Genomic DNA, 26,486 nt, shown 5'->3' with positions numbered 1-26,486 from the left:
TTATTTTCGATAGCACTTTGTCTTTTGTCGTCGACGCCGTACTTTTTATTTTTAATTGACTTAAATACACGAAAAGATGATCCATTCCTTTATACGATACGCACAACTAGGTAAATCATGAATGTTATTCAGCTAATACCTAATAATCGATAACAAGGCTCCACCGGAGCGCGGCAAAGCGCAAGAAAATTGTATTAGAGAAATGTTTTAACCAAAACTTATAGCAGACTATTTGTAACCTTTAAAGAAATTCCATTTGCTGTGTTGAAAAGTTTTGATTCATTGGTCCTGGCAAGCAGCGCACCGAGACTTGCTTAATGGTGCGATGTCACTTTCAAATTCCCCCATTTTGTTATTGTTACACATTTTTCAAGTTGATCCCGTTTGTTCTTGCGAAGTCTTTTGTAATCTATTTACACAATTTATTCCATTACATTATTTCTTGAGACTTGCATTTAACTGGCGAGATTTGAGCGGTGTTGTTTTGTTTTATTTTCTTCTATAATGCTGTTAAGTACTAATTTACGGCAACGATTGGAACTCGCTTAATTTACCCAATTACAGGTACTCTAATTTGTTCATGTTATCGGATATTTGTAATTTTTTATTATCAAAAAATAGTAATATTACACTGGATACAAACTAAAAATAACAACGGGCTCTACATCGCTTTTAAATTAATACACAAATGTCTTAAGGTCTGCACGAAATATTTAACGTATTTAAAATAAGGAATAGTCAAGTAATAACTATTTTTTCTGTATACATACTAACATATCCTAGAACAAGAAGGTATCCAACAGCAGCGTCAGCAAATAAATCACGCAAATAGAACCAAAAATTCTAACTGCAATCCCCTAATGGGACAGTGCCACGTGGTCAGCACAACGAAATGTTTTAGAATATTCATACGTTCGAATTACATTAGGTCGGATGTTGGCAACATTGCCAACATTAAAACATTTCTATAACGCCTTACTGAATATGAATGCTTCAGCGCAAGCATTGTTCGAACAGTTTTATTCTATTACACGACTAAAACTTTAAAGAGGACTCTCAGGCTGGGGACAGCTATAAGCTCTAAATCAAAACTTTACCGCTACGAGGTCGCTCTTCGATTATTTTGGCTGAATTTTGGGAATGTTGGCTATTGAAAGCAATGCAGGTGATTGTTCGCATTAACACTATTCAGCATTGCGCATCCACTGGCCGAGATAACGTTTTTACTGCAAATAAATGATGTTGCATTTTAATTGTATTATTAAAGTCAATGTTGTTCAAAACGACCTATGACGTATATTTGATGATTCAAAATATTTTTATCTCAGAATAATAAAAATTGTGAATACCTCTACTGATTTATTTTCATTAAATAAGATGAACTATCGGGAATAAAATCGCAATTCTATATTGGAATGTGAAAACCGCTGAAAAGGATTAATTTCTTAATAAATATTTAATTAATGTAACAACAATCTATGGCTGGTTTAATCTCGCCGCTATTCAAAATGAAGGAACGTATATTAATTAGACACCAGCAAAATGCTTGTAAAGAGAGCCACAGAGTGGATATCTTCGCAGGTCTTTAATTAAAATGTGTAATATGTTTTATGTTCTACTCGAGAAATATTTAAATGTGATATATTGGAATCGGACATGAATATTGAATTGAGAAAAGTTTTAAAGGCTGCTCACTCTCGTATGGAATTCGAGAAAAAATTGAGTCTTCTTCCCTGTGCAATTGAAATAAAATAAAGAAAAATTGCGTTTTATTGTTTCCTATAGATATATATATAGTGCAGTGCAGATTAATAGTAATACCTATGAACACATAACTAAATCGTTATGTCTAAATTATACAACATACATATGACGGTAAATGGCGGTCAAATTTTAACGGCGGAAAATCAGTGGAAATCTATTGCAAGTGACTTAACTTTATACTTTATATTATTCACTTTTGTCTATCTACATATTTACCTAATTTTATCAAATTACATATGACTAACGATAAATTCACAAATAAACAAAATACTTAATTACTTAGACCATATTATTACGATTCGCAAACTTAGTTCATCACAAGTTCATGCTATAATGCTTTCTCTATGAACATGTCACAGCACTGGACTGTTAATAAAATGTTTCACCCCATTGGTAAGGAAATAATGACAACGATTCTGCAATTGACAGCAAAGGGGCCTATTTATGTCTTATCACTCGCAAGGTCCCGTCAATTAATACCCAGTATGGCGGTATACTATAACGGGGCTGTCGGATATCACTTCATATCTTACGTCAATATTATTAGCGTCTATATTATAGCTTCGAACAAAACGATATTGGTAGAATATGTCAGATCGGGAGTTGCCATTCAAGGTCTGAATATCTGAGTTGGCCTGTTAATGAAAATACATCTATTTTAAGGAAGTTAACTCTGTGCATCTTCATTCAGATTTTCCAAGCTGAAATGTATTGAGCTCTTGGAGGATATTTATATCATCTATAGAAAGCAATGCAATCTGAGAATTAGCAATAGGTCCTACCTATCTATTATTGTTACTCTATTAAATTTTATCAGAACAATATTTAATGCAGGTAGGAACGTACTTTAATTAAGAATGCTGTTTGAGGATTTTTTTCTCACCTAACTACATTTCATATGATTTATCGTAGACTTTTCCAAAACTTCAAAATTCGAAAGGCAACTCACAATAAATAATGCTTAAAAACAAATATAATTTGTGCACACACTCTTAACTCAGGAAAAGTTGTGTTCAAAGATAAATAAGATAATTATTCACAGTAGACGTCGCCCGGCCAATGTTGCATCCATAATATTATTAAGTTCTGTTATTTGGTTTAATTTATCATTTTTCTTGCCTTTTGATTAATTACTTTATCATTTATTTTTAATTAAGGCCTAATATATTGTTTGTAAACCCTCACTGGGAATGGTTTCCAAAGAAAAGAAACGGTATTTGTGTCATTATTGTTGGCATAGAAAGGTCTGGATTCGACGGCTCCTTTGCTTAAATAATGAATTAATATTTATACAATATACCTACCTAATGATTGAAATGTCATTGTTCGTTTCGTAAATATAAATTCGATTCTATAGTCTATCCCTAACAACTGTTACATTATTAAAAAGTATGAAATGTGGTATGAAACCAAATCTGTCTGATATTAAGGTTCCTCAGCGATATGTCACCAACAAACCGAATATCGTACACCGCCACTGTGATTGATGGACGGTATATTAAATAAACCGCAGCAAAATTACGTTTCAAACATATCATTTTCTATTAAACAGACAAGATTGATCGGCTCGTATTCATATAGGAAGCGGGCCTTTGATTCGCTCGCTATATTGAAAAGCGATTACATCCTATTTGTTTTACCGCAAACCCGGTCGTCGCATTTGAATCGATTGCTTTATTACAAAGATGTATTCTTGAAGAATTCCAGAAAGTTCGAAGCCCTGTAGCGAGTAGCGACACCAACCAACGCCCGACTAATGATAAACTTGTGATTTGTAAGGTCGCGTCTTCCCACAGTGAAGTCAGAAAACAAAGAAATATTTCACTCGTGTAATGGATTGAAGTGCGCTTCAAAGTTTTCACATTCACCAAGTTTCGAACAAATTTATCTCTAGAGGAGCGAGCGCAAATACATCAAACTTGAAGCAATTTCAGACACTTGTTTCGTAAGAACGTTTACAAGTCATTGAAATTAAACCGTTTTAATTGTTGTGTGTAAACTAAATCCAGTGTTAAAAATAACGTGGTCAATAATAATTCGTTGGTTGGTGGATTCGGGTGCGATTTGATATCAGGATCACGTGCAAGAACAAGTGTGGGTTAGAGTAATAAAACTTTGAAGACAATAAAGTTGAGTGAAGAAGTGAAGTTAGGGTGATCCTGAAATGTCGCAGTCTCACGGTGTAATGGTAAAGTTTTGATTTACCACCTTCAAGTTTTACTCTGGATAGTTACAACTTCGTTAAAGACTTCTGAAACTTATCAGTTTGAGAGCTTTATCAAAAGAATTCGTACTTTACATATTATTACTTCAGTTTAAATTTGAATTATATTACTTAGATTGATTTTGAATACTGACAATAATAACCTTAGCCAAAGTATATTGTATACTTATGTATTGAGAAGCAATAAACCAGCAACCAACATTTCATACAACAATAATTAAAATAAATTCCTTACAAAACCGATTACAAACATACTTTTTCAAAATCAATATTTCAATACAATAAGTCTACCTGTAGGTACTTAACTTTATTTGAAAGACTAAAAAATTTAAATGCATATCGCCGAAATGAATAGAAATAGTTTATCAAAAGCCTTAGACAGTATACACTATCTGATGCTATCTGTAAACGAGAATAAATATGTCCCAGATTGAGCAGATTAACTAAAAATAGGAATACCCGTAAATATCAACACTGCTAGATTTGTAGTCCAAGTCTGCGAACCCACAAGCAAATTGCTCTACCGTTGAATTAGTATGATCCAGTGTAAATTGACTTCTGAGTTTACATTCGATTTCCTCACTGCTATCATTGTATAAAAGATATCCGGGAAGTGGGGGAGGTCTTCTTACGCTGGCCAGATTGTGGCTTATCGACCCGACGGGTTCAGAACACGGTGAGAAATAACTGGGAACCGTAATGATACCTGCGTAGGTGAAGATGTCGAGTTATAACTCAACTTTCTGGAGCTTTCCGTTATAAAAGTTATCGATCCGTACAGGGACAAGCGGAATGTTTGCTTTTTATTTTACAGCATCTTAGACGGATTATAACTTATGCCAATAAAATCCTTAATTATTTTATTAACAAACTTCATCAACTTGCTTATATCAAAGAAACCTACAAACTAACAATACCGACCCGAATTAAAAAAAAAACTTACCTACTAAAAGTTCTCTTCTAACATTACAAACATTTTTAGTAGTTCCTTCTTATAGTACGATAACTTTGACGAAGATCCATATGACACAAATGATTAACCCAATAGCGTGTATTATCACAATCACCTCACCTATAAAGGTAATAACTTTGTGAGACAACTATTAACTCTATAACTTCAACACCACATTGTCCCAATTAAATCTCGATCACACGTAATAAGCCTAACATTCAGATAACGGTACAAAGGCATTGTGCTAAGCCGATTCATCAATCACGGACCGTTTTTAGGCTACCGTTCCCGAAGGTCCTGCAAGTGATGTATCTCACTAAAAAACTCCTGTTAGATCCCGGCTACAGGGATTCGAATGCCTATCCTTGTTTTGTGTTCTCATTCCGCTTTTTAGTACATTCGCTAGCAATTAAAGGGAATTGGAAGTTCCTTCACTATTTATATTTTAAGTGTTGGGAATCGACACATTGTTTTATTTATGGTGTTAAGAATACGCGTTATAGTAAAGTGTTATTCAACGCACAGCGCTAAGAAAGGATTTTGACCAATTCTACCCCCAAGAAGTAACTATTCTCTAATCTGTGCCCCAAGGGTATAAAATAAAAAAAAATACCTCATTTTTAATAATACTTCGTAACGCGAGCGAAGCCGCCGGAATAAGCTAGTATTATCATAAGATTCACAATATCAAACGTAATACCATTATTGATGTTGAATATTATAGATGTTATTTATTGGTAACTTAAAACTCGTCTATTTATGTGAAAAATAAATACAATAAAAACATAATTAGTTTCGTTTACTTGACATAGTATCCATTACCTAATACCTACTAATAATATAAAAGTACAGATCTTGTATCAAATGTTTATTGTTATGAATGTAGTTATTTTTATAATGATTGGTAATATCGTTTTCAAATTAATTCGTACTTATTGTTATTTAAACTATAAAGATGGCTATAAAGTTAAATCATGATCCGTTTACCTACATGGTTATCTACAATATCATTTGTTTTATTTCAATAGCTACAAAAATTGGATAGTTACTAATTCATACAAAAAGAAATGTCCAAATAAAATTCTACTGTGATTTATATGTGTCTATAAATATTTAATAATTAAGTTGACCTTCTCAATTATTGTGCAAATTACAATTTTACCAACAAATTTTGGACTCAGTGAGAAATAACTGCGAAAAGAATAAAGCATTTATGAATAAGCTAACCTAACCTTTCACATTTATTATGAAGTCGTTGGAAATCGTTGTTTACATTCCTTATTATTTTTTATATTAATACGATCCTTATACGTATTGCACGCCTCATAAGCGAAGCGTTGAGGTGGGTACTACTGTCACTTCGCGCAAAACATCTGATTTATCAAACTTAAAATGTCTTTATGTATCATACATTGCACTTGTAAGATAATACATACACACACATATTAAGAAAAAACACTATTTTTAACGTTCATGATATTTTTGATGTCATTTTTGTTATTTAAACTAGTTAAAAAACAGTTTGAAAAAGTTCTGTCTTGGACGTCCGTGTGTCTGTATGTGCGGATCCTTTTTCTTGTTAACACGATAGCGACCGAAATACTTTACTAAACGAGTCTTTTTTTTTCTCTTACGCTTGAGTATGCTCAGGAATAGAACCCTTTCATTTTTCAGGGTCTGATTCGATGTGGTTTAATTGTTATTAAATAAACAAAAATAATAATTAATAAATATTTATTAAAAAAAAAATATGAGGCGTGCACTTTTGGATTTTCCAAATTATTCTTTACTATATGGATGCTGCGCGAACCGCGTGGGCTAGAATCTGGAAACTAAAAATAATTTCTATTATGTCTGAGATTTCTTACAAAGTAAGTAAGTAGGAACTTATGAAATATTTTGAACATCATATTAATAAAGGAAGATTCAAGCAAACTTTTATCTTTAATAATATAGTTATATGTAAGTAATATAATACGGCGAAAGTTTGTAAGTATGGATGTATGGATGTATGGATGTTTGTTACTCTTTCACGTAAAAACTACTGAACCGATTACAATGAAATTTAGCACACATATAGAGGGTAACTTGGATTAACACATAGGATAGGTTTTGTCCCGGAAATCCCACGGGAACGGGAACTATGTGGGTTTTCCTTTGAAAACGCGGGCGAAGTCGCGGGCGGAAATCTAGTATTACTTATTTTAGATAAAAGTATCTATTAAAAATATTAATGAGACGAATTGCTATAAAAATAAAGTTCAATATTAAAAAAAAATATAATATTTTGTCTATTTTATGAGTTCAATGAACTTATAAGTTTGATCAAGTTACGTCAAAACCGGACTAATTTATTTGATTAGTAGATAGGTCCTACCTACATTGTAATTTGTAAGTGATCCCTATAAGTTCGATTTTCCTTGTCGTTTTATTCTTATATTATTACTTATTCTATTTTTAAAATAGGTATAAAACGTAACATGAAGAAAATCAATCTTCATATTTCACACTTTTTTATCATTTTTAGTAGGTAGTCTTGTATTAATAATTAACTATAACTTTTTACAGTACCACCATGAAAGCTAAAATCTTTTTAAAGACAAATTAATTGAAGTAGGTCTAGGTCCTTAGATTAAGGATTGGTCTCCACGCGCGCGGTCGTAGCGCGCGCGTGGTTACCAATCCTTAATCTAAGTCTAGGTCCTTATTTTTAAATATATTCCAAATCCTAAACTTTGAAAAGAACAAGTAAACAACAACGTAATATTATCATAACTACTCACTAATAATAATTAATTAATTAACTAACAAACAACTTTACCCATTACAAAGAATTTTATAACACACCATGCATAAACGGAACAACGAACAAAAAAAAATCATACAAAAAACGTGTCGATAATTTAGGTAATAGAAAAGAATGACGCGGTCCCTATTCGTTCATCTTTTTCATCCCTCAACCCCAAACGCAGCTTAAATGTCGTCATCAACATCCCCCGCTACTCATTCACACAGGCATGCGCCGCGCCGGCATGTGTCATGCGAGGTCAAGATGTAACAAATATAATATTTTGTTTTGAATATGGTTTTGAACCTCCGTTTATTCTTCTATAATTATTTATGGTTCAACAAAAAAAGGAAACAAATTTAAATTTAGAAAAAATGAACGAAAATTTAAAAATAGAACCTAAAATAATTTATACGATATTGACAGTTTAAATTGTTATTAATTATCTATTTAATATAATTCATTCATCAATAAATTATAAAAGGTTGATACAAGTTACCTTATTTGTTTCCAAAATTTATGGCAATCTAAAACTGTTCCTAATATTTATTTTGCCGCCAGTAAAGTAGACGCATGCGCGATCTCAAAACGACCCGCAGTAAAATGACTGGTCACGTGACTCAACGCGGCATTCGCTCGTCGCTCTTCGGCAGTTGTCGGCGAATCCGCACGTTGAGCGGGTGTGTCCGCGTTGCTGACGTCAAAAACAAATATAGATGTCAAATTAAACGATTCCGTTATAAAAAAGTGACATGTGGTTAGTAGTGACGTAAACAAACACAATAGCATCACGTTTCGGAGATCGGTAGTGTTTAAATCGTATTTAGAGAGCCATTACACTCGAATTCGTGTGGCAAAACTTAGAATACGTTTCACCTCGTAAACGTGGTTCGTTTTGATGTTATTCCAGGTGATACGTCCCGCTAGAATCAATGGGGTCCACTAGGATTATAAGGATTTGGATAGTGTTGTGTACTTAGTAATTTTTGTAGAATGGGATTTTAATTCAAGATGGACCGCGTAAGTGGAGTATGTAGATTCGGCGGCGTAGTATCGGCGGTAAAGCCAAGGACCGGTCGTAGTAAACGGCGGTCGACGGTCTCCCCGCCCGTAGTGGAAGACCTGCCGGAGCCACCCAGGAGAGGCCTGGGAGCCATCCTCGTATTAGCTTGCGTACTTGTTTATCACAATTGCCTTTATTGTGGGTTCGTTTTTGATGATATAAGTGCCATTAAAGAGAACAGAGACTTGAGACCACAAACACCAATATCGAATATATTCCTCAACGACTTCTGGGGAACACCTATTCATAAGGTAATGTCAAATATTTAATTATCATACTTTTATTTAAAAAAACATGCTTGGAATATTTACATGTTTATTTTAAAATATATTACCGTCTTCACAGTTGTTTGAATCTCCTCGAGAAATTCCTACAAAACAGCTATAAGTTTCATCTCTGACCTACAAGTCTCCTCTGCCCTAGTTTTAATTAAAATATAATATTTATGAAACACATCTGCGTTATATTATCTACTTCCAGATCTTAAGAATATTTTTTACAGAAAATTGCTTAGGTAGGCCAGGCCTATTTACTTACTCATAACTAAGTGTATAAAAGTGCTAAATAGGTAATATTCGACGTAGGTAGGTAACGTATTATTTTGCACTTTTTAAGATTGAAACAAAAAAATTAAAGGACACAAAATATAAAGACATAACGACAAAAAAATAAAACGAAAAGTTAGGTAACATTAAAATACCGAAACAACCTCCTTACCAAAACAAAATGAAATAGGTAACAATTTAGGTATTTTATTAAAATTTTATCGGAAGTCACGAACATTGATTCAACAAATAATAAATCGCACAATAAAAGAAATGAAGTAATCAAACCGGATTCCCCATCGATCTGAATAAATGCAACGACAGCAAAATCAAGATTGATTACGCTGTATAAATATCAGCGGATCTAGGTTGTAGCCGTGATATTCTGAAACAGTTCATAGTGCAACGAGTAAATTGAATTGATGCTTGTTAATATAACCCGGGCGATGATTTTACTGTATCGAACAAAACAATACGGCACGTCATTAATTAGATTTATCTCACATTCAGGAAAGACCGAATACGTGACTTGAAACGTATGAAAAGGGCAAAGGTCGACAATTATGGCACTAAACAAAAATGTTTTTACATTTTCATGTGGAAATATGGATGGGAGAGTCAACAACTCTAGAAAAACACGGTTCATTTCTAGGATTAAGCGCTAAACGGGGTCAAAGACACCGTCCGTCCGTCAAACTTCGCGCAGTGCAGAAAAAATAAATATTAAATGTTCTGAAATTCTAACCTGTACCTATCGTGTAGGTATTAATAATTGTTAGTTGTAGTATCGTATTGAATAAATTTAGGTTATCGAAAGAATTTATTTTCTTATAGGTAATCTAAACTGCAGTTAAAAATGGTACCTACCTAACTACCTGCCTAGATAGCAACTGTTACGCAAAATTGATAAGTTATGGTGATATAGGATTTCCTATACCAGTTAATTGGTAAAATTGAATATTGATAGACGAAAATTCTAAAATGCTCATGAAGAATGATTCTCTTAATTAATTATTTCTTCAAGGATTTATTTCTCGATTACTGCCCACATATAAATATGATAAATAACTTCTTACATTAAAAATTATCTCTTCGAAGCAGTTTTATGTTTTATAATATAAAAAGAAATAATTTTATATTCTCTAGAAGATGCGAAAAAAGAAAAATAATACATAGTACCTATTACATAAGTACTTATATTTCTTTATTCTTAACCTTAAACACTCGTCAATACTATCCCATATAGATGTAGGTACACTTGAAATTCCTATCAGGTTTCATAAAAAAAAATAAACTGAAACATTTAAAAGTGTTATAACTTATAAGTGGCTAGGTATATGACATGCGTCATGAAGTTAATTGAGCTTACAAATACATATATTTTTTTCATTTTACATAGGTACCTATATGTATAGAAAGAAAGATAGTAAGCGGGCAAAATATAAATTTTATTACCTATATATTTAACATTAATTTCAGATGAGAAAGAATTTCTAATGAGAAAAAAGTAGTAGTAGGAAGTCGTTTTGTGTTATTTCATGAGTTTATATTTGACCTCTTTTTGTATAAACTGATTAAATAATAGAAAACTTCTTCCAAAAAGGTAGATGGGAGATTAATTTCATAATAAACAATAATTAGACGAATATAATATGTCCCGTTACGGCACACCCAAAAACACATATTACATAGCAGATACATACCTCCCAAATAAGGGATCATTTGCTAGACATCGCTATGAATATATTTATAGCGCACATGGTACGAGTATTCGTAAAACGTCGCATAAATTATTAAGATCCTCTAAATTTCTCGGGATCCACGGACTACGAAATCCTTCAACTTCCATACATGGCTAGTTCGGAATTTGTATCTTACAGAACGTTGCTCGGAAACACGCTATTTTATGTTTTAGTAAGTAGTTTCTTGGGATATACGAATGTAATTTTCTAGAACATTATTCGAAACTCGTAAGGGATATTGCAGTTCTGAAATAAGAGTACACGTTATTTGAATTACCACTAGTTGTTTTCATTGCAGAACTACTATTTATAGAAAATTAAATTTTTATCACAGATAATTTATACCTAATTTTATTTAATAATTCTCTTAAGCTTATTTATTTAGTTGGTAAATAAATAAGCGGTGGTTACTCGAAGGTTTTTTCTTTTTACGCTCCATTTATTTGTACATAGTAGGTACCTATCTAATACATTTTTATTTGAATTTCTTAGCACGGAATAGATATTAAAATTAAATTATGAACACTTCATCTTCGTCTGACTAAAAAAAAAATTGATTGTCTGTAAAGTCGGTTTACTGACTATAGTTGAACGTGACAACGTCCGATTGTGCTTCTTTGTCGCTCGTTCCGCGCTCTCGCTTGCACTTCAAACCTAATGCGCTGATTACACCTAACGAGTACAGTGGCGAGTCAGTAAATACGCTCTCGGCCGAGACAGTTGCCGAACCGAGTGGGTGTTTACATGTATTTCACTAGTGGCGAGTCAGTTCAGTTTTGATCACGACGCGGACGTCTGCAATGGATCGAAAAAAAAAAAGAATTTAAACGGGTTTTAAATCGGCTGTTACCAGATTTTATTAACGAATTGTGGGATTTATTAGAAATAATAAATAAAAATAATAATTCTTTGAAAAAATACAATGACGAAACGAACGAGTGGCGAGTGGCCGAGTGACGCGACGAGTGCGTGTTTATACCTGCCGAGCGGGATAGCGAGTGGGTACTCGGCCGAGTAAACAAATTGGGATTCTAGTGACTGTCTCGCCGCTCTTCTCGGCCGAGTACTCGGCCGAGCACTCGTTGAAGTGTTTATACCAACCGAGCACTCGGCCGAGGACACTGACTCGCCACTGTACTCGTTAGGTGTAATCGCCGCATTACATGGAACGCCTCAGAGCGAGGTAACGCCGCATGAGTCATGTTTTTTCGTGCGTGCAGCCGGCTCTATCGAATTATAAGACGTTGTCACGTCAAAAGTTACCTAATTTAATACTGCTGCGAAATTTAAATGTGACCTGTTAGAGTTATTTTCCAAACAAATTACCGATAAAAATCCATATTTCACAGATACCTACCTATTTGAAGTTCCAAAAAAAAACATGTGCTGAGTTTATACTGTCTTCATAGTGTGTGAAGGGAGTCTAAATTCGACGCGTGTCGAAGTCGTTCAAATGTAAGCACATTTCTCATTCAATATTGCGAACAAACTTTTCCACGATACACAGAAACAGCAGCATTCCATGCCCTTGTTTTGGCAATTTCGTGTTTTGTGATCAAAAGTATAATCAAAATAATCGTTTCTTCTTTCATTTAAATGTGTTGTGCCTCGAGCGCCGAATGAGCGCCGGGGGTGGGTAGGTGGAGTTCACAAATTACTTTGCCGTCTCTTGTTTGATGTGGTTTTATACTAGCAAAAAATAATGATCCCAAAAATAAGACAAATTTTAAGGGTTTATTGAGCGCAGATCTTGGAAAATTCCTTTCATGTGTCTTTTGACTAAACACACTTGTAAAGAAGTGCTCGCTTCACTGCGGTTTCATAGGATAGAAAATTATAATTTTACCCTCACCGTATGAAAGTATAGACTATAGAATATACTGAATCCATGTATAATTGCTAGTAGGTATGTATCTACTTATTGAATGAAAATTGATAATAGGCAGTAGCCTCTTATCAATTTTCATTCAATAAGTATAGAAAGTTAAATTCTAAGTATAGAAACGGAACTACTGGCCATCTGAAACAATTTTTTAGAGAGCACTATTTCATCATACAATAAAATAAAAAAAAAGTCTTAAAAATAAAAATGATAATTTAGAGACATTTTAAATAAAATACATAATACAAAAAGTATGCCGTTCACACGTGTGTTCTCATAAGATGAAAAGATTGAATCGTCTCTTTGAGATTATAATTAAGCATTTATATTGGATCGTGACATTGCCTAAGGTTATGCGATTAGCATATTTTATGAAGGTGTTAATAAAGTTTCATTTTTATCGTGTTGTTCTTGATTAGGGTACCTAATTTATAAACTGCCGAATTTTAGAACAGGGTTTTAAATGCTTGAAATAAAATTAAGATAATAAGGTGACACCATCACAAAGTTGCAAGGATAAAGTGGTTTGGTCATGTTTTTGTGTTCTTTAGGTATACCTATTTATAAATACACACTACATAAATAAATGACTGATTATTTAAGCAATTTCGAAACATTTTTCCCCAGTTACAAGGCAAGTATTTTTAATTTGTATCATAGGTCAATGAACTGCGAGCTAGAAAAAATTATATAATCCATATTGCTTTGTTTCGCGTAAAGAAAATATATGAAATGGGGAAGAGTTATTTATAACCTGAATTTTTAGATTCTACGAATAAAAGATTAACCCGATGAAGCCTGTCTGGAATGTCTCTAGAAAAGTAATAGATATTTTCTCAAGCACTGAAGACCTAAAAATGACAATATAAATTCCTACATCATAAGAAAATTCCAAATGACCAGGTTAAAAGTGCCACATAATTTTATTGTAAGATAATTTTTAAACATTGTTTCAATGAAAATTCTACCCAATATTATTATTAAGATTTAAACGAATCATGTTCTGTTCTTAGAAAAATAAAATTTTAACATTCACCTTCAAAATATACATATATTTAGCAAAATACACACACACAGCTATTATAAATGCAATGATTTTAATCCGCTTTGTGTCACACAATGGCAGGGCACTAAGTATTTAGATAAAAGATTAACGTCGGCTTACATGTCGGCTCAGTCAATTGGGATTCATATTTTATTCACATGACCAGTTATTGGGTGTCAGTACAATTTGTCCCTTAATGTATGTACATACTATAGAATATATAGACGCAAGTTTAATAATATTGTGTACTAAACAAGATCTGGTTTAAACATTGGTTATGTTACACACTAACTGCAGTTTTAATTTTTTGTAATAGATACTCATTATATTTTTTAAACGCATTTTAAAACTCTATTTTGGAACGGTGACTTGTTTACGTAGGTACACAATATTTATATAATAATACAACAAGGTAATGTGAAATGTAGAACATTGAAATTTTCTTTAAAAGTATGATGTAACAGACCACAAAACTTTTCTGTAACATTTCCAAACTACAACTTGTATTTGTTTCCAAATAAATTTCTGTCAGTTCGTGTTCCAAAAAATATGATGTTTTTTCTTTAACCGTTAAACTTTTAGCGCTCTTTTGCTTGCATAATAGCACAAAGGTTATCCAATTTGCCATGTGCTCAAAAATCCAGTTAGTGTTAGCAAGTTTGCCAACGGCATCCATCACTGTCAACTGTTTTTCGTTGCATTCTTGTTCAGACGTCAGTTCGCTATTTTTGTTGGAAATTTCAATATGCAACAAGCATTTACCTTTTCATACATCGGTTTTTGCTTATGTAAATAAAGAAAACTCTCGGCTCGCTCGTGCAGCTGTGCAAATTTTTATTTCCCAGCGCCGTTAAATAAACCTTGTACTTCAGGTCTGTAGTTCCCTCTGCGCTTATTGGACTAGTGAAAACAGTAGACACACACGTTTTTAAATCCAGAAAATCCACCGAAAAAGAACAGGTTTCACGTATTTTATATGACTGTGCGAAAAGGGGTGCTATTCCCTTCTCTACCTAATTTATGTGTCAATAAATCTGGGTAGGTAACGTTAAATAATGGGCATTAAGAGTAAAAATATGTGCATATATTCTATGTATAGGTATACCTACTTATATTTTTACCTACATTTCCTTTCGAGAGAAACGGTACATATTCATTTACATATATATGTACTTACACTATACAGTATATAATATCATCATACCTAACTATTGCTATTTTAAGCCTTTTGCTTGTGAACACCTTTGCAAATAAATATGGGTGTAACTTTACATCACGAACCATATTTGTTTCTGCTTATTTGGTCATCCATAAAGGCATCCAATTATTGTTGCATGATGCAATTTATGCATGTTACTTTTAATTTATGCAGTGCATAGTCGCAACCTTATTCCAAATTACTTTTCGAGAGAACATTTTTCCGCTGTTAATGTTATCCATTCACGTCAAGTGACAATGGCCAATAAATATTCAGGTCCACAGAATTGCATGAAATATCGGCACGAAATGAACATTTCGCTACACAATTACATCCACTCAAATTCCCAATTTTACGGGAACCGCGTCATGTAACCACTGGTCACACGTTTCGTACGTATAAAATGTTAATCGTCGCTGGATTTTCGTGTTCCTGTCAATTTTTACAGACCGATATACGATTCGGATTGTACAATTGGTATATGAAATTTATATGAGACCTGAATGGAATGAATTTTAATTAAAAACACATCACAATATCTTCACTGGTCAAAATACTGACTGTTACTATAGTATATTGGAATAAATGTGTTGTAATTTTCACGCCAATCCTTTGTCAGTTTTACAATCATTCCGGTGCGATGCGGTGCATGAGTCATGACCCAATTCAAACCGCAGCATGCTCGAATCCCAATATAGTTTTATAAATTAAAGCCAGATCTTGTTTGAAATGCAATATTCTTTGTCGGTTACAAATATTCATGAGTCGCGACGTGGATATAAAATCAATGCCAGCATCTCGCCCCTGGACAAAATAGTGCTATGGTTAGCGTTATGCGTAGAAATGTAGAGGTAGCATACACACGTCCCTGTCCCACGCTTTGAACCTATTTACCACAACCCTATTCCACAGATCCTTTTATGACATTATCCAATAATATTCAGCTGAGAATGCCAAACAATGTTAGTCCCCCAACATATTCCAACTAGATGAAAACGTGGAAAAATTAACAAATGTAAGCTCCCCTACGTACGTCTAAGTGCAAAGCTTTGTTGAAAGTATTGATTACATCCTTGACTGACATCTCCATTCAGTGCCTAGGGTGCCTCCCTCATTTCATTTTGCCTTTATTTCTCTCCAATCTCATCTCAGAATTTCTTGTTTATTTTCAAGAGTAAGATTTAAATTTTACTTAGATGTAAATAAAGTACCTAAGCAAAGACTCTCTGGATCAAATCGTGAAAAGGTGTATCCATGTTTAAAAACGGGAGCAGAGAGATGTAACTGATATAAAGTTAATACCGACAATAATTCACTTCTTACTTCTATTTCTGCTATAAGGACTATAATACATAGTGAGTTAAATTATTTTAATTTAAACACAAACTGCTTACTCAAAACATCATAATCTTTTTACAAAAATCAATCATATTCAGGCGCATTATTGGAAGAACAGAATTCTCACTAACTGTCTAGTTATCAACTCATACAGGACATATTATTTAATAATTTCGTAATAACCAGACATTTCGGGTATCGCGTGACAGAACAGACGCGAACTAATATTGTTCACGACCTTTTCAAGAAATTCATTTGTACGCAAGTTATATTTTATGAGCTCGTGTGGACGCTGTTACCTTCCTCGAAATAGCTATGTTTATTTATTGTTATTATTGGAGAATTACACCCTTTCATTTTGATGTATTAAATTGTTAAACTGTAATCTACTTCTCGGAGGGCAACGACCTCTACGGGGTGGGTGTTTACGTATAATATACAAGTTATTTACCGCTCTGTGCATACTATGTTGCTCATGCGTTTTTAATTAAACGCTATTTGTATGAAACTTAATATTATAAAAGTAGCCGCAATTAAACGTACAATGCACCTTCTTACTGCTTGCTCAAGTTTAATTAATTAATGTTGCTATTTTCAATGCCCACAGGGTTTATTTAATGCTCGTATAAAATTTACTCTGTTAAGTCCAGTATAAAAGCTTAAATTATTATCAACATTATAAGAGACTCAACGATCCGCTTTTAATGATATAAATTGGTGTTATCTTTATATTCGAGTAGGTCTTACCACGGTATTGATGTTTTTAACAGCAACCTTAGGTATTATCGTCGCGGTCGCCTAGTATGAAATTGAGCCTTACTAAATCTTTTTATTCCATGGTCAAGGAATATTTTCTTTCCAATAAGTAATCTGATTCTCTGTTTGATATAAAATTATTACTCTTAATTACGTAACTTTATATTGATTTATCTCTTCTATTCACCACTGTCTAGTATCTACAGCTGTTATATGAAGGGTATATCATGTATACTATAAGAAGTATTTCAGTATTTTAAACGTAGACTTGTAACTAGACCAGCATAAACAACTTACCACTCTAAAAATTTCATAGATCAAATCCATTTAAATAAACGGGAGTGAATCGGGGGCAATCCATTTAAAAAGAAATACAACAGGCCGTTTAGCCACATCATTGGTAATAATTTATGAACTTCCCGAAGAGTTTACCCACAATTTCGTGCTCAACTCAACGTGTCGTCAATGTAATTATTGTCAACAACAAATTGCCTACCGCGTGCAACACGGCAATCATTTAACTTTTGTAAATATTTAACAGACACATTTTAAATGCTCTGCGGTATTTAATGTACCTACTTTGTATTGCCGTGTCACGTGTTGTATGGGACTGATTAAATCCAATTTATAGAAGAGCGGCGTTTTGTGTATATTTTGGTAAATAAGAGTGATGTTTTAAATCAGAAGTTATTTCTATTTAGAAACCACCTATTTAGGTGCGCATTGTTTCAGTAGTTATTCCTACCTACTATTACAATATTACGATGTCTGATAAGAAATTCTTTTTTTTTTTCATTTATTTTTGATTTTTGAGTACTTATCAAGATGTGTACATTTAATATGCTTGGTTACAGATGCTTGAAATTAAAATAAGATACAGCCTTATCAAAACAACAAACGTTCCACCCCTTATTATTTTCAGCCACAACTTTACAGCATAATTTATTCGCACCCAGCGAAAATTGTCCAAGCGCGCTAATATTCCTGTTATCTACATCAAAAGTTTTTCCAACACAGAACAAACACATTAAAGGATCGCTCCGCGTCCGGAGGCAAAGCTCGAAGGCGAGATAAAGTGGTATGCTGACGTTGATTTATGTCTCAGTTTGTTTGTCCCGGAGACGACTGCGAAGTCCCGGGACAACCCGGACACCCGCCAGATAACGTTCCTAATGCACACTGCAAATTAACGGGCAAATTGCTGTTTACGGAAACGTAGTTTGCTCGCGACTCGTGCGGGAAATTGTATAGTAACGAATGGGGCTGTTGCTTCGGCGGAATGTATAAATTAATCTGGATTTGCGAATGCTTCTGTTCAGACGTACCAGAGATTATAAGATATAAACTGAGCGTGTGTGCAACGGCTTTATGTATTGACTTCATGCCTAACAATGTAACAACGTAGGTATGTAACTAAAGCTTTTTCGATTACTAGGCGTTTTAGTATTTTACTTGCATGTGACTAGAGAATCCAATCCCGCATCAAAATCGCGATCCCGCAAGCCTGCGGGATTAAGATCAGCAATCCCGCGGATCCCGCGGGATTTGCGGGATTGATTTTAATTATTATTATTTTTGTTTCATGTAATTTAAAGAAAGAAAATACACACAAATATTTTTAATTATTCCAACATCTAAGCAAAGTTATCATTTATATTATAAATTAAATATAATGATGTTTAAGACAATACAATATTCACAATATTTCACGTTTCATATTTAGATTTTTATTTGTAATAGAACATATTCATTGGTTTTAGAGGTATTTAAAATCAGCTTATTTTTTTTTGAAAATACTTTCGAAGAAATGATAAAGTATCTAACGTTTCATCTTTTAGATTTGATCTTATCTTGTTGCATAAATAGCCAGCGGCGGAAAAAGCAAGCTCAGCTTCCACACTTGTAGGCGGAATTGACTTTACATATGTATAAACAGCTTCTAAATACTTCCCCCTATTCCCTCCACATTCAAAAAGTGTCAATATCAAATCAGTTGAATTATCTCGAGTGGGTACACGCACAGCAGCTCTAGACTCTGCCACCCATTCAGTACACGCAAAGTTAAATCCCCGTACGCCGTAGGGGAATCCCCAGTCAAAGAGTACTGGAACTGACATTGATTACGTTCCGTTCCGTCCGATAATAGTTCCGATCATCGTCTGAGCCTATTTTTCTTACTTTTTTTCAATCCCGCAAACGTGCGGGATCCCGCATGAGGAATCCCGCATTTTTGATCCTGCAAAAAAGGTGCGGGATCCCGCATTAGCGGGATCCCGCGTTTGCGGGATTGGATTCCCTACATGTGACATGCCAAGTCCTTGCTTATCAGATTGCTCCCGGTTAAATGTTTAGGATTGATGTATTTGTTGGCGTATTCGTGGTTTCTTGTAAGTTTTTATTCGTATAGATTTCAATTTTTTAAATTATTTTATCGTTAGGTGATTTTATATTAACTAAACTATGTAGGTAAATGTATATAAAGATATCTTAATCCTATTTCATAAATTATAGGTTAAAGTGCTTATAAAGTTTGCGTTTGAAATTCTACTCTTCTTATTACCTACTTTGTTTATTGTCTTAGAACAATTAAGTACTAGACGTCAAGTAGTTTATATATTTTATCCAAATCGATCAATAACATTAATATATTATGATCATTTGAAAAATAATTTTATTTATAATTTGCTGTTGAAAAGACCATCACTTATTAGTATCCTACATATGACTGACGGTGTCTTGCTACAATATAAACATGAACAAACACGTCTGTATAATATAAAAGTAGGTAACTAAAGTTTCATCGCATAGTAATAAAATTTCCTACTTCACATATTTTCCACGTAGCTAGGTTTCCCAGTAAAGGTAATTGAGGCTATATCTATTTGCCTATTTGCTAGTACGTTACAGATAACCCGATTAATTGCTAGCGAGACCTCACTATTCAGCTCTTCAATAAATACCACGTTGAACTAACGAATGTAATAATAAGTTCAAGCGAAGAGAACTGGCGAGCAGCGGCCGTGTGTATATTTACACGAACCATTTCGAGCCACTTTTCACCCCCTTACAACTCGAAAACTATTTAAGTTAAATAAACCAAATTTGGTACATATCAAGAGGACCTCAAGATAAACAAGAACCTTAAATTTCATAAATATAGATTAAACAGTTGCGTAGATATTAATGTCCAAAAATCGCAATTTTTAAGACTGACTGACTTATAGACATATACAAAACCTAACCCACTTCCAGATGACCTAGAAAGTTCAAATTTTGTAATCAACTAGGTTATAGTGAGTGTACAAAGGAAAAAATCAGAAAATACTGAATTTATCTGTATTTAATTTTTTTTTCAATGACATTAATTTTGTTTGTATGGAAAAATGGAAAAGTTTATAAAAATAGAAAATATTATATTCACCATAATAGTGTTAAAATATAGATCAAAACTAATCAGTGGCAGAAAAAAAAATTGAAATCCATCAATAAATGACTGAGATATAGATTATTGAAGTTTACATATTTTAGCGCGAAACATCTGTGGATTCGATGCGCCTCTGACATCACACTCACTCGCGCTAGTATCGCTAGGGCAGATTACTTCGATTGCATGATTTCTTCCGTCACGTCATGGAGTAAGGCGACGATTCTTCTACGACGATCTTTGCATCTTGCCAAAGAAGTTTTACTTCTGACACGTGTGCTCGGCACACACGCTTTTTTCAAACTTTGCCCTTTTTATCTGGAACGGCTGGACCGATTTTGATAGGACTTGCACTGAAAGATAGTAGATGTAACCAAGTAAGAATCTAGATACTAAACTTAGGCAATAGCCTGAACAGTTATACAAAAGTTTTTAAATAATATATTTTTATTGTTAATTAATACCTATTCTTCATCTTGACGTGTGTAAGATTAATTAATGCAATATAATTATTAACAATTAGTGTATTATTATTAATATATTACTAATTAATAAATGTTTATTGATTGCTTATGTTTGTGGATTTTTAATAAATAATTCACAAAAAAACATCTTTGTTTCTCTTAACTCCTGGGATAGATTTTGACGCGCTTTGATTTACACACATTTTAAATTTTAAATATGGAACTCGCCGCTCGCCGCGTACCTAGTTACGCGGCACTCGCGGCTTAAAGAAGTATGCGTTAAACTTTGATTATATTAATCAAAGGCGTTAAATTCACACTGGCTGTTTAGAAAATCATGTCATTTCTTAAATTACGCAAGAAAAAATAAAAAAAAATCGTTTATAAAAAGCATTAAATACATAAATTAAATCAAATTTGCAAAGTAATTTTCTGTACAAAAAGTAATGATATCCCAACAAAAACATAAATGTAAAAATTGGAGCCAAGTTCAACCGTCGACTTGCCGAAAAAAGAATTGAGATCTAAATGTGTGCCAAGTTCTGTAGACAGTCCAGAAATTTATTTACTAAGATGTATAAAATTCTTAGGTGAACTGAAAACTCAATTGTTTTATTTTCCCTTAAAGAACAATGTTTATTCAAAATATGATTTTTTTTTTAATTTTAATAAAAGAATTATTTACACATAGCAAACAACTAATGACCTACTGAACCTCATAATTTGACTTGGCTAGTTTTTACAAGTTTCTAAAATAATAACGTTCAATATCAGCAATTTGAGAAGATATTATATAGATAAACAGTACCTAAAAACTAGCCTGGTTAAATTATGAGGTTCAGTAGGTCATTAGTTGTTTGCTATGTGTAAATAATTCTTTTATTAAAATTAAAAAAAATCATATTTTGAATAAACATTGTTCTATAAGGGAAAATAAAACAATTGAGTTTTCAGTTCACCTAAGAATTTTATACATCTTAGTAAATAAATTTCTGGACTGTCTACAGAACTTGGCACACATTTAGATCTCAATTCTTTTTTCGGCAAGTCGACGGTTGAACTTGGCTCCAATTTTTACATTTATGTTTTTGTTGGGATTGTAAAACACACGGTGAAACTGACATGGGTATTAATTCGCTTTGTTCAAACATGTTCAACTATTGTTCAATGTTCAATCATTGGCCCGCTGTGTTTGCTCCTACTGGTTATTGTTTAAGCCACTGCACAGGTTTTATTGCAGCCGACTTTGTTTACCTTCCCCGACGATTTATAGCGAACGGGATAAATACGATATAGGAGAAATACTTTTCACTTCCCCGCTTCATAGTGGAAATATAAATGTAAATAAACGATGAAAACGTGGCTTTTCTGTAACAGTAGTGTAAATATTTAAGGCAGAAAGGTTTATTTTAAACTATGCTACAGCTACGCTGTTAGGGTATTGCATAAATCAAACTAAAGTTTGATGTTGTGTGGGGACATTGAGCGATATACAAACAATTCTATCTATAGTTGAGCCAATTTAATAGGCAACATTTGACGTCTATCAATTTTATCTTCATAGGGTGGTAACCTGCTTAAAAACATCGATTAAAGCGAATTAATCGATACGGACTTGAAACATTTGTCAATCGAACTTGAAACACATGTCAATAATTTATGATGATTTTTATTCCCAAGTAATCAATGCATTCGATTCTAGATGTCAGATTTCGATTTTTAGAGTAACGTCTCTGGTACATATTTAAAAAGAAAAAAGGTTTATTGACACAAAATTGTAGCGACGTCAGTTCTTTAAATAAGAAAATGTTTATTATGTTTAGAATGGTTTATCAGTAAAATCAAATCCTAAAATTAGTTGCATCGGTCATTATTATTATAAATATGTAATCGTAATTGAAAAAAGTTAAGCAAATGTGCAGTTACAACAAAACGAAATATCATGTTATTCTATGTCGTCGATACTAGGTTACGTTTTTGAATTTTGTTGAACTGTCAAATGTTGCCTATTAAAATGGCTCTACTATAGTCATTTTATTTTTAATATCAGGAATCCTTTGTTCTAATATTCACATGTGTGAACTTTCTAAAAGTGATCTTATCGTAGCCTAACCAAATACGCAGGATATAAATTCGTGACGGCTGATAGGGAGTAGACAGGACAAGGGTGTAAAACCAATCTCCTAGTTTAATGGAATGAAAATCTAACAACCCGGAAATCTAGTGAATATTGGTGTTAATGTCGGCTGAAGGCCCTCTCTTAGTGGACTGTAGTGGTGTGGGGGTTTGTAAATAATACAAACAATTATTTCTTCATACGTAGAGGGCCAGGGTGCCGAGCCGGAGCGGAGTTATTCTTCTTGCTTTTCTGAAGCGCGGGTGGAACTGGAATGCCGTGACGCAACCGGTTTTGCGTCCATATTTATACTTTACGCGTTATCCCCTCCACTCCGGCTGGCCACGCCCCTTACCTCACTCTTTATTTCTCAAATATTTACTTATACATAAATTTACAGTTTTATTGTTTTTATTACAATCATTATAACATATTATTCTAATATTACATCCATAACATACTCCGCCAGCGCCCCGTTTAGACTGCGCGCACAATTCTTTACAAATTTTCTTTTATACTACCCCGTCCCCCGCTTCAGGTGTATAAATATACTGCGGGGGACGGCGCGTGCGCTCAGTCGCGGACGTGACGCTGTCGCATGACGAAATACACAATTAAATCCTAATATCACACTTTAAACAATTAAAATATTCATAAAACATAAAGAAAAACATAAACATTCACTAATATACGAAAGACATAAATATTCACTAATATCATAAAACATTTTCAATCTACAATTAAACATCTACAATTAAACATCTACAATATTAAAACAAAATATAAACATTTACTATTCTACTAAACATTTTTAACACAATAATAACCTTTCAGGCATAAGCCTTCATAAATCTTAATGCAATAGTGAACACGAATAACTTTACGTACGAACTGTTCCTTATACTTTACTATACAGATAATCCTTCAGGCATAAGCCTTCAGGATTTTATACTGAACACTTATTTTACTTTACTAGACTAGTTAGATAGTTTGCTTTACAAAACATAAACTTTTCAATATAACTAGAACAAATAGGTATTAATTTTCATACTAATTATTTTATAAGCCTTCAGGCGTAAGCCTTCAGGATTCTAACGTTATATTTACAATAAATTAGGTACTTTACGGTTTGTCGTGCACATTTCTCCCGCCGTCGCACTCTGCGATTTGAACTGGTAGCACGACGATCTTCTTGGTGGGCCGCCGGAGGATTCTGCCGCCGCTGGTCTCCACGTCGACCACTCGTACCTCGCCGTCCTTGCCGGGATACGTAGCGACGACTCGTCCTCGGGGCCACGTGTTCCTTGGTTGATTGGAGTCGCACACGATGACCAGGTCGCCGATCTTGGGGGCCGCGCCGCTTGCGTGGGGCTCCCGCCGCTGTTGGAGTACGGGCAGGTACTCTCGCACCCAGCGTCGCCAGAAGGTGTCGGCGAGCTGCTGCGCGCGCTTCCAGTGTGTGCGCGCTGTTGTTTGGTCTTCCTCGATGGTGCAGGGTGGCGGCACGTAGCAGTTGGAGCCCAGCAGGATCATATTCGGTGTGATGGCGGGCGGCACGTCGGGGGTCACGGCCACATGAGTGAGTGGGCGTGAGTTTACGGTGGCTTCTACTTCGGCGAGGAGTGTGGCGAGCGTCTCGTCACTCGGGCGCTGCTCGTGAAGCGTGTGGCGTAGGGCTTCTTTCACGGTGCGTACCATGCGCTCCCACGCGCCGGCCATGAATGGGGCGGCCGGCGGAAGGAAGCGCCAGCTGATGCGGCGGGCTGCTGCTTCTTCTTCGAGTGCGGCCCACGCGTCCGTGAGCTCTCTGTTGGCCGCGCGGAAGCACGTTGCGTTGTCACTCCATATCTCGGCCGGGCAGCCGCGCCGCGCTATGAAGCGGCGCAGCGCGTTGATCGCTGAATCGGTGCTGAGTGACACGACGACCTCCAGATGTATGGCTCGCGATGTTAAGCACGTGAAGAGGGCCACGTAGCGCTTCTCTCGATGGCGGCCGACGGTTACCTCTTGCGGGCCGAAGTAGTCGAGTCCGGTGAATGTGAATGGGCGCGCGTGATGCGCGAGGCGTGCGGCAGGCAGGTCGCCGGTGGATGGGCGCGCGGGTTTGGCGCGCAGCAGGCGGCAGCGCGGGCAGCTCTTTAACACCTCCTTTGTCGCGGGTCGTATTCTTGTTATCCACAGTCTTTGTCTTAGTTCGTTTACTACAATTTCGACGCCGCCGTGATGCAGTTTTTCATGTACGTGTTGTATATAGAGCTGCGTATACTTGTGTTTTCCGTCGAGCACTGTCGGGTTTGCGGCCTCTGCCTCGATCGCGCTGGCTTCATTCACTCTTCCTCGTAGTTTCAGTATTCCGTTTTCGTCTAAGGCGACACTTAATCCCGCTAGCGGACCTTGATATTTTTCAGTGAGCGGGTGTCCTTGCTGTAGTATCGCTATCTCTTTCCCGTACGTTGCTTTCTGTGTTAATTTCACAAGTGTGTTTTCCGCGGCGCGTAGGTGGCGCGCACTTAATATTCTATATTTTCTTTCTTCGTTGTTCGGACGGGAGACGATTTTTTCATTGTTCTTTTTCACATTTCTTTTCCACGTCGCGTCTTTTTCTTCGTTTTTTCTTGTACGTTTTCGACGTGTTGCATTGACGAGTTGTTTGGGGCGACGACAGAGTTCGATGAATTGCAGTACGCGGGCCGTTGTGCGCACTAGCCGTGTCCATGTTGAGAAGCGCTCGATGTCGATGAACGCGGGGGCGGGGTCCGACGTGTTCAGCGCGCCGCATTTTTCTTTTTCTTCGCCCGTGTCGGTGATGATGTTTTCCTTCTTCTCAACCGGCCAGTCGCATTCTTCGTAGCGGAGGAAGTCTGGACCGGTGAACCAACGGTGTTGCGGGTCGAAGTCAGCGGGGGTGTTGCGTGTAGCGTCGTCCGCCGTATTGTGCGCCGTAGGGACCCAGCGCCATTCATCCTTTTTCGTGAGGTCTTCTATTTCGGCTAGCCGGTGCGCCACGAATGTTTTATATGTACGTGGCTCGCTGCGTATCCATGCAAGCGCTGTTCTTGAGTCGCTCCAATACACTTTTCTTTTGAAGGCGAAGTCGTGACCTTCCTCGACTGTTCGTGTGAGGCGTGCTCCGAGCAGGGCGGCTTGCAGCTCTAGACGTGGGATCGATATCGGTTTCGTGGGCG

At 35.2% G+C, this 26,486-nt stretch overlaps 1 protein-coding gene across 1 annotated transcript in view; it reads left to right on the top strand.

The window, feature by feature from the left end:
* Nucleotides 1-8,378: 8,378 nt before the first annotated feature.
* The window catches only part of Tmtc3 (Transmembrane O-mannosyltransferase targeting cadherins 3), a 153,764-nt gene continuing 135,656 nt past the window's right edge, over nt 8,379-26,486 (top strand). Inside the window, exon 1 of the mRNA XM_090110446.1 lies at nt 8,379-9,042. Coding sequence (XP_089966572.1) covers nt 8,740-9,042 — 303 coding nt within the window. The 5' untranslated portion in view covers nt 8,379-8,739. The remainder of the gene's footprint in view (nt 9,043-26,486) is intronic.

Source organism: Colias eurytheme, chromosome 15 (assembly GCF_061535395.1).
Source record: "Colias eurytheme isolate Ceu_HAF_F1 chromosome 15, ilColEury1 Martin Lab GWU primary, whole genome shotgun sequence".
Lineage (NCBI taxonomy): Eukaryota > Metazoa > Arthropoda > Insecta > Lepidoptera > Pieridae > Colias > Colias eurytheme.
The sequence above is the reverse complement of the archived record's forward strand: the minus strand, read 5'-3'. Positions and strand labels throughout refer to the sequence as shown.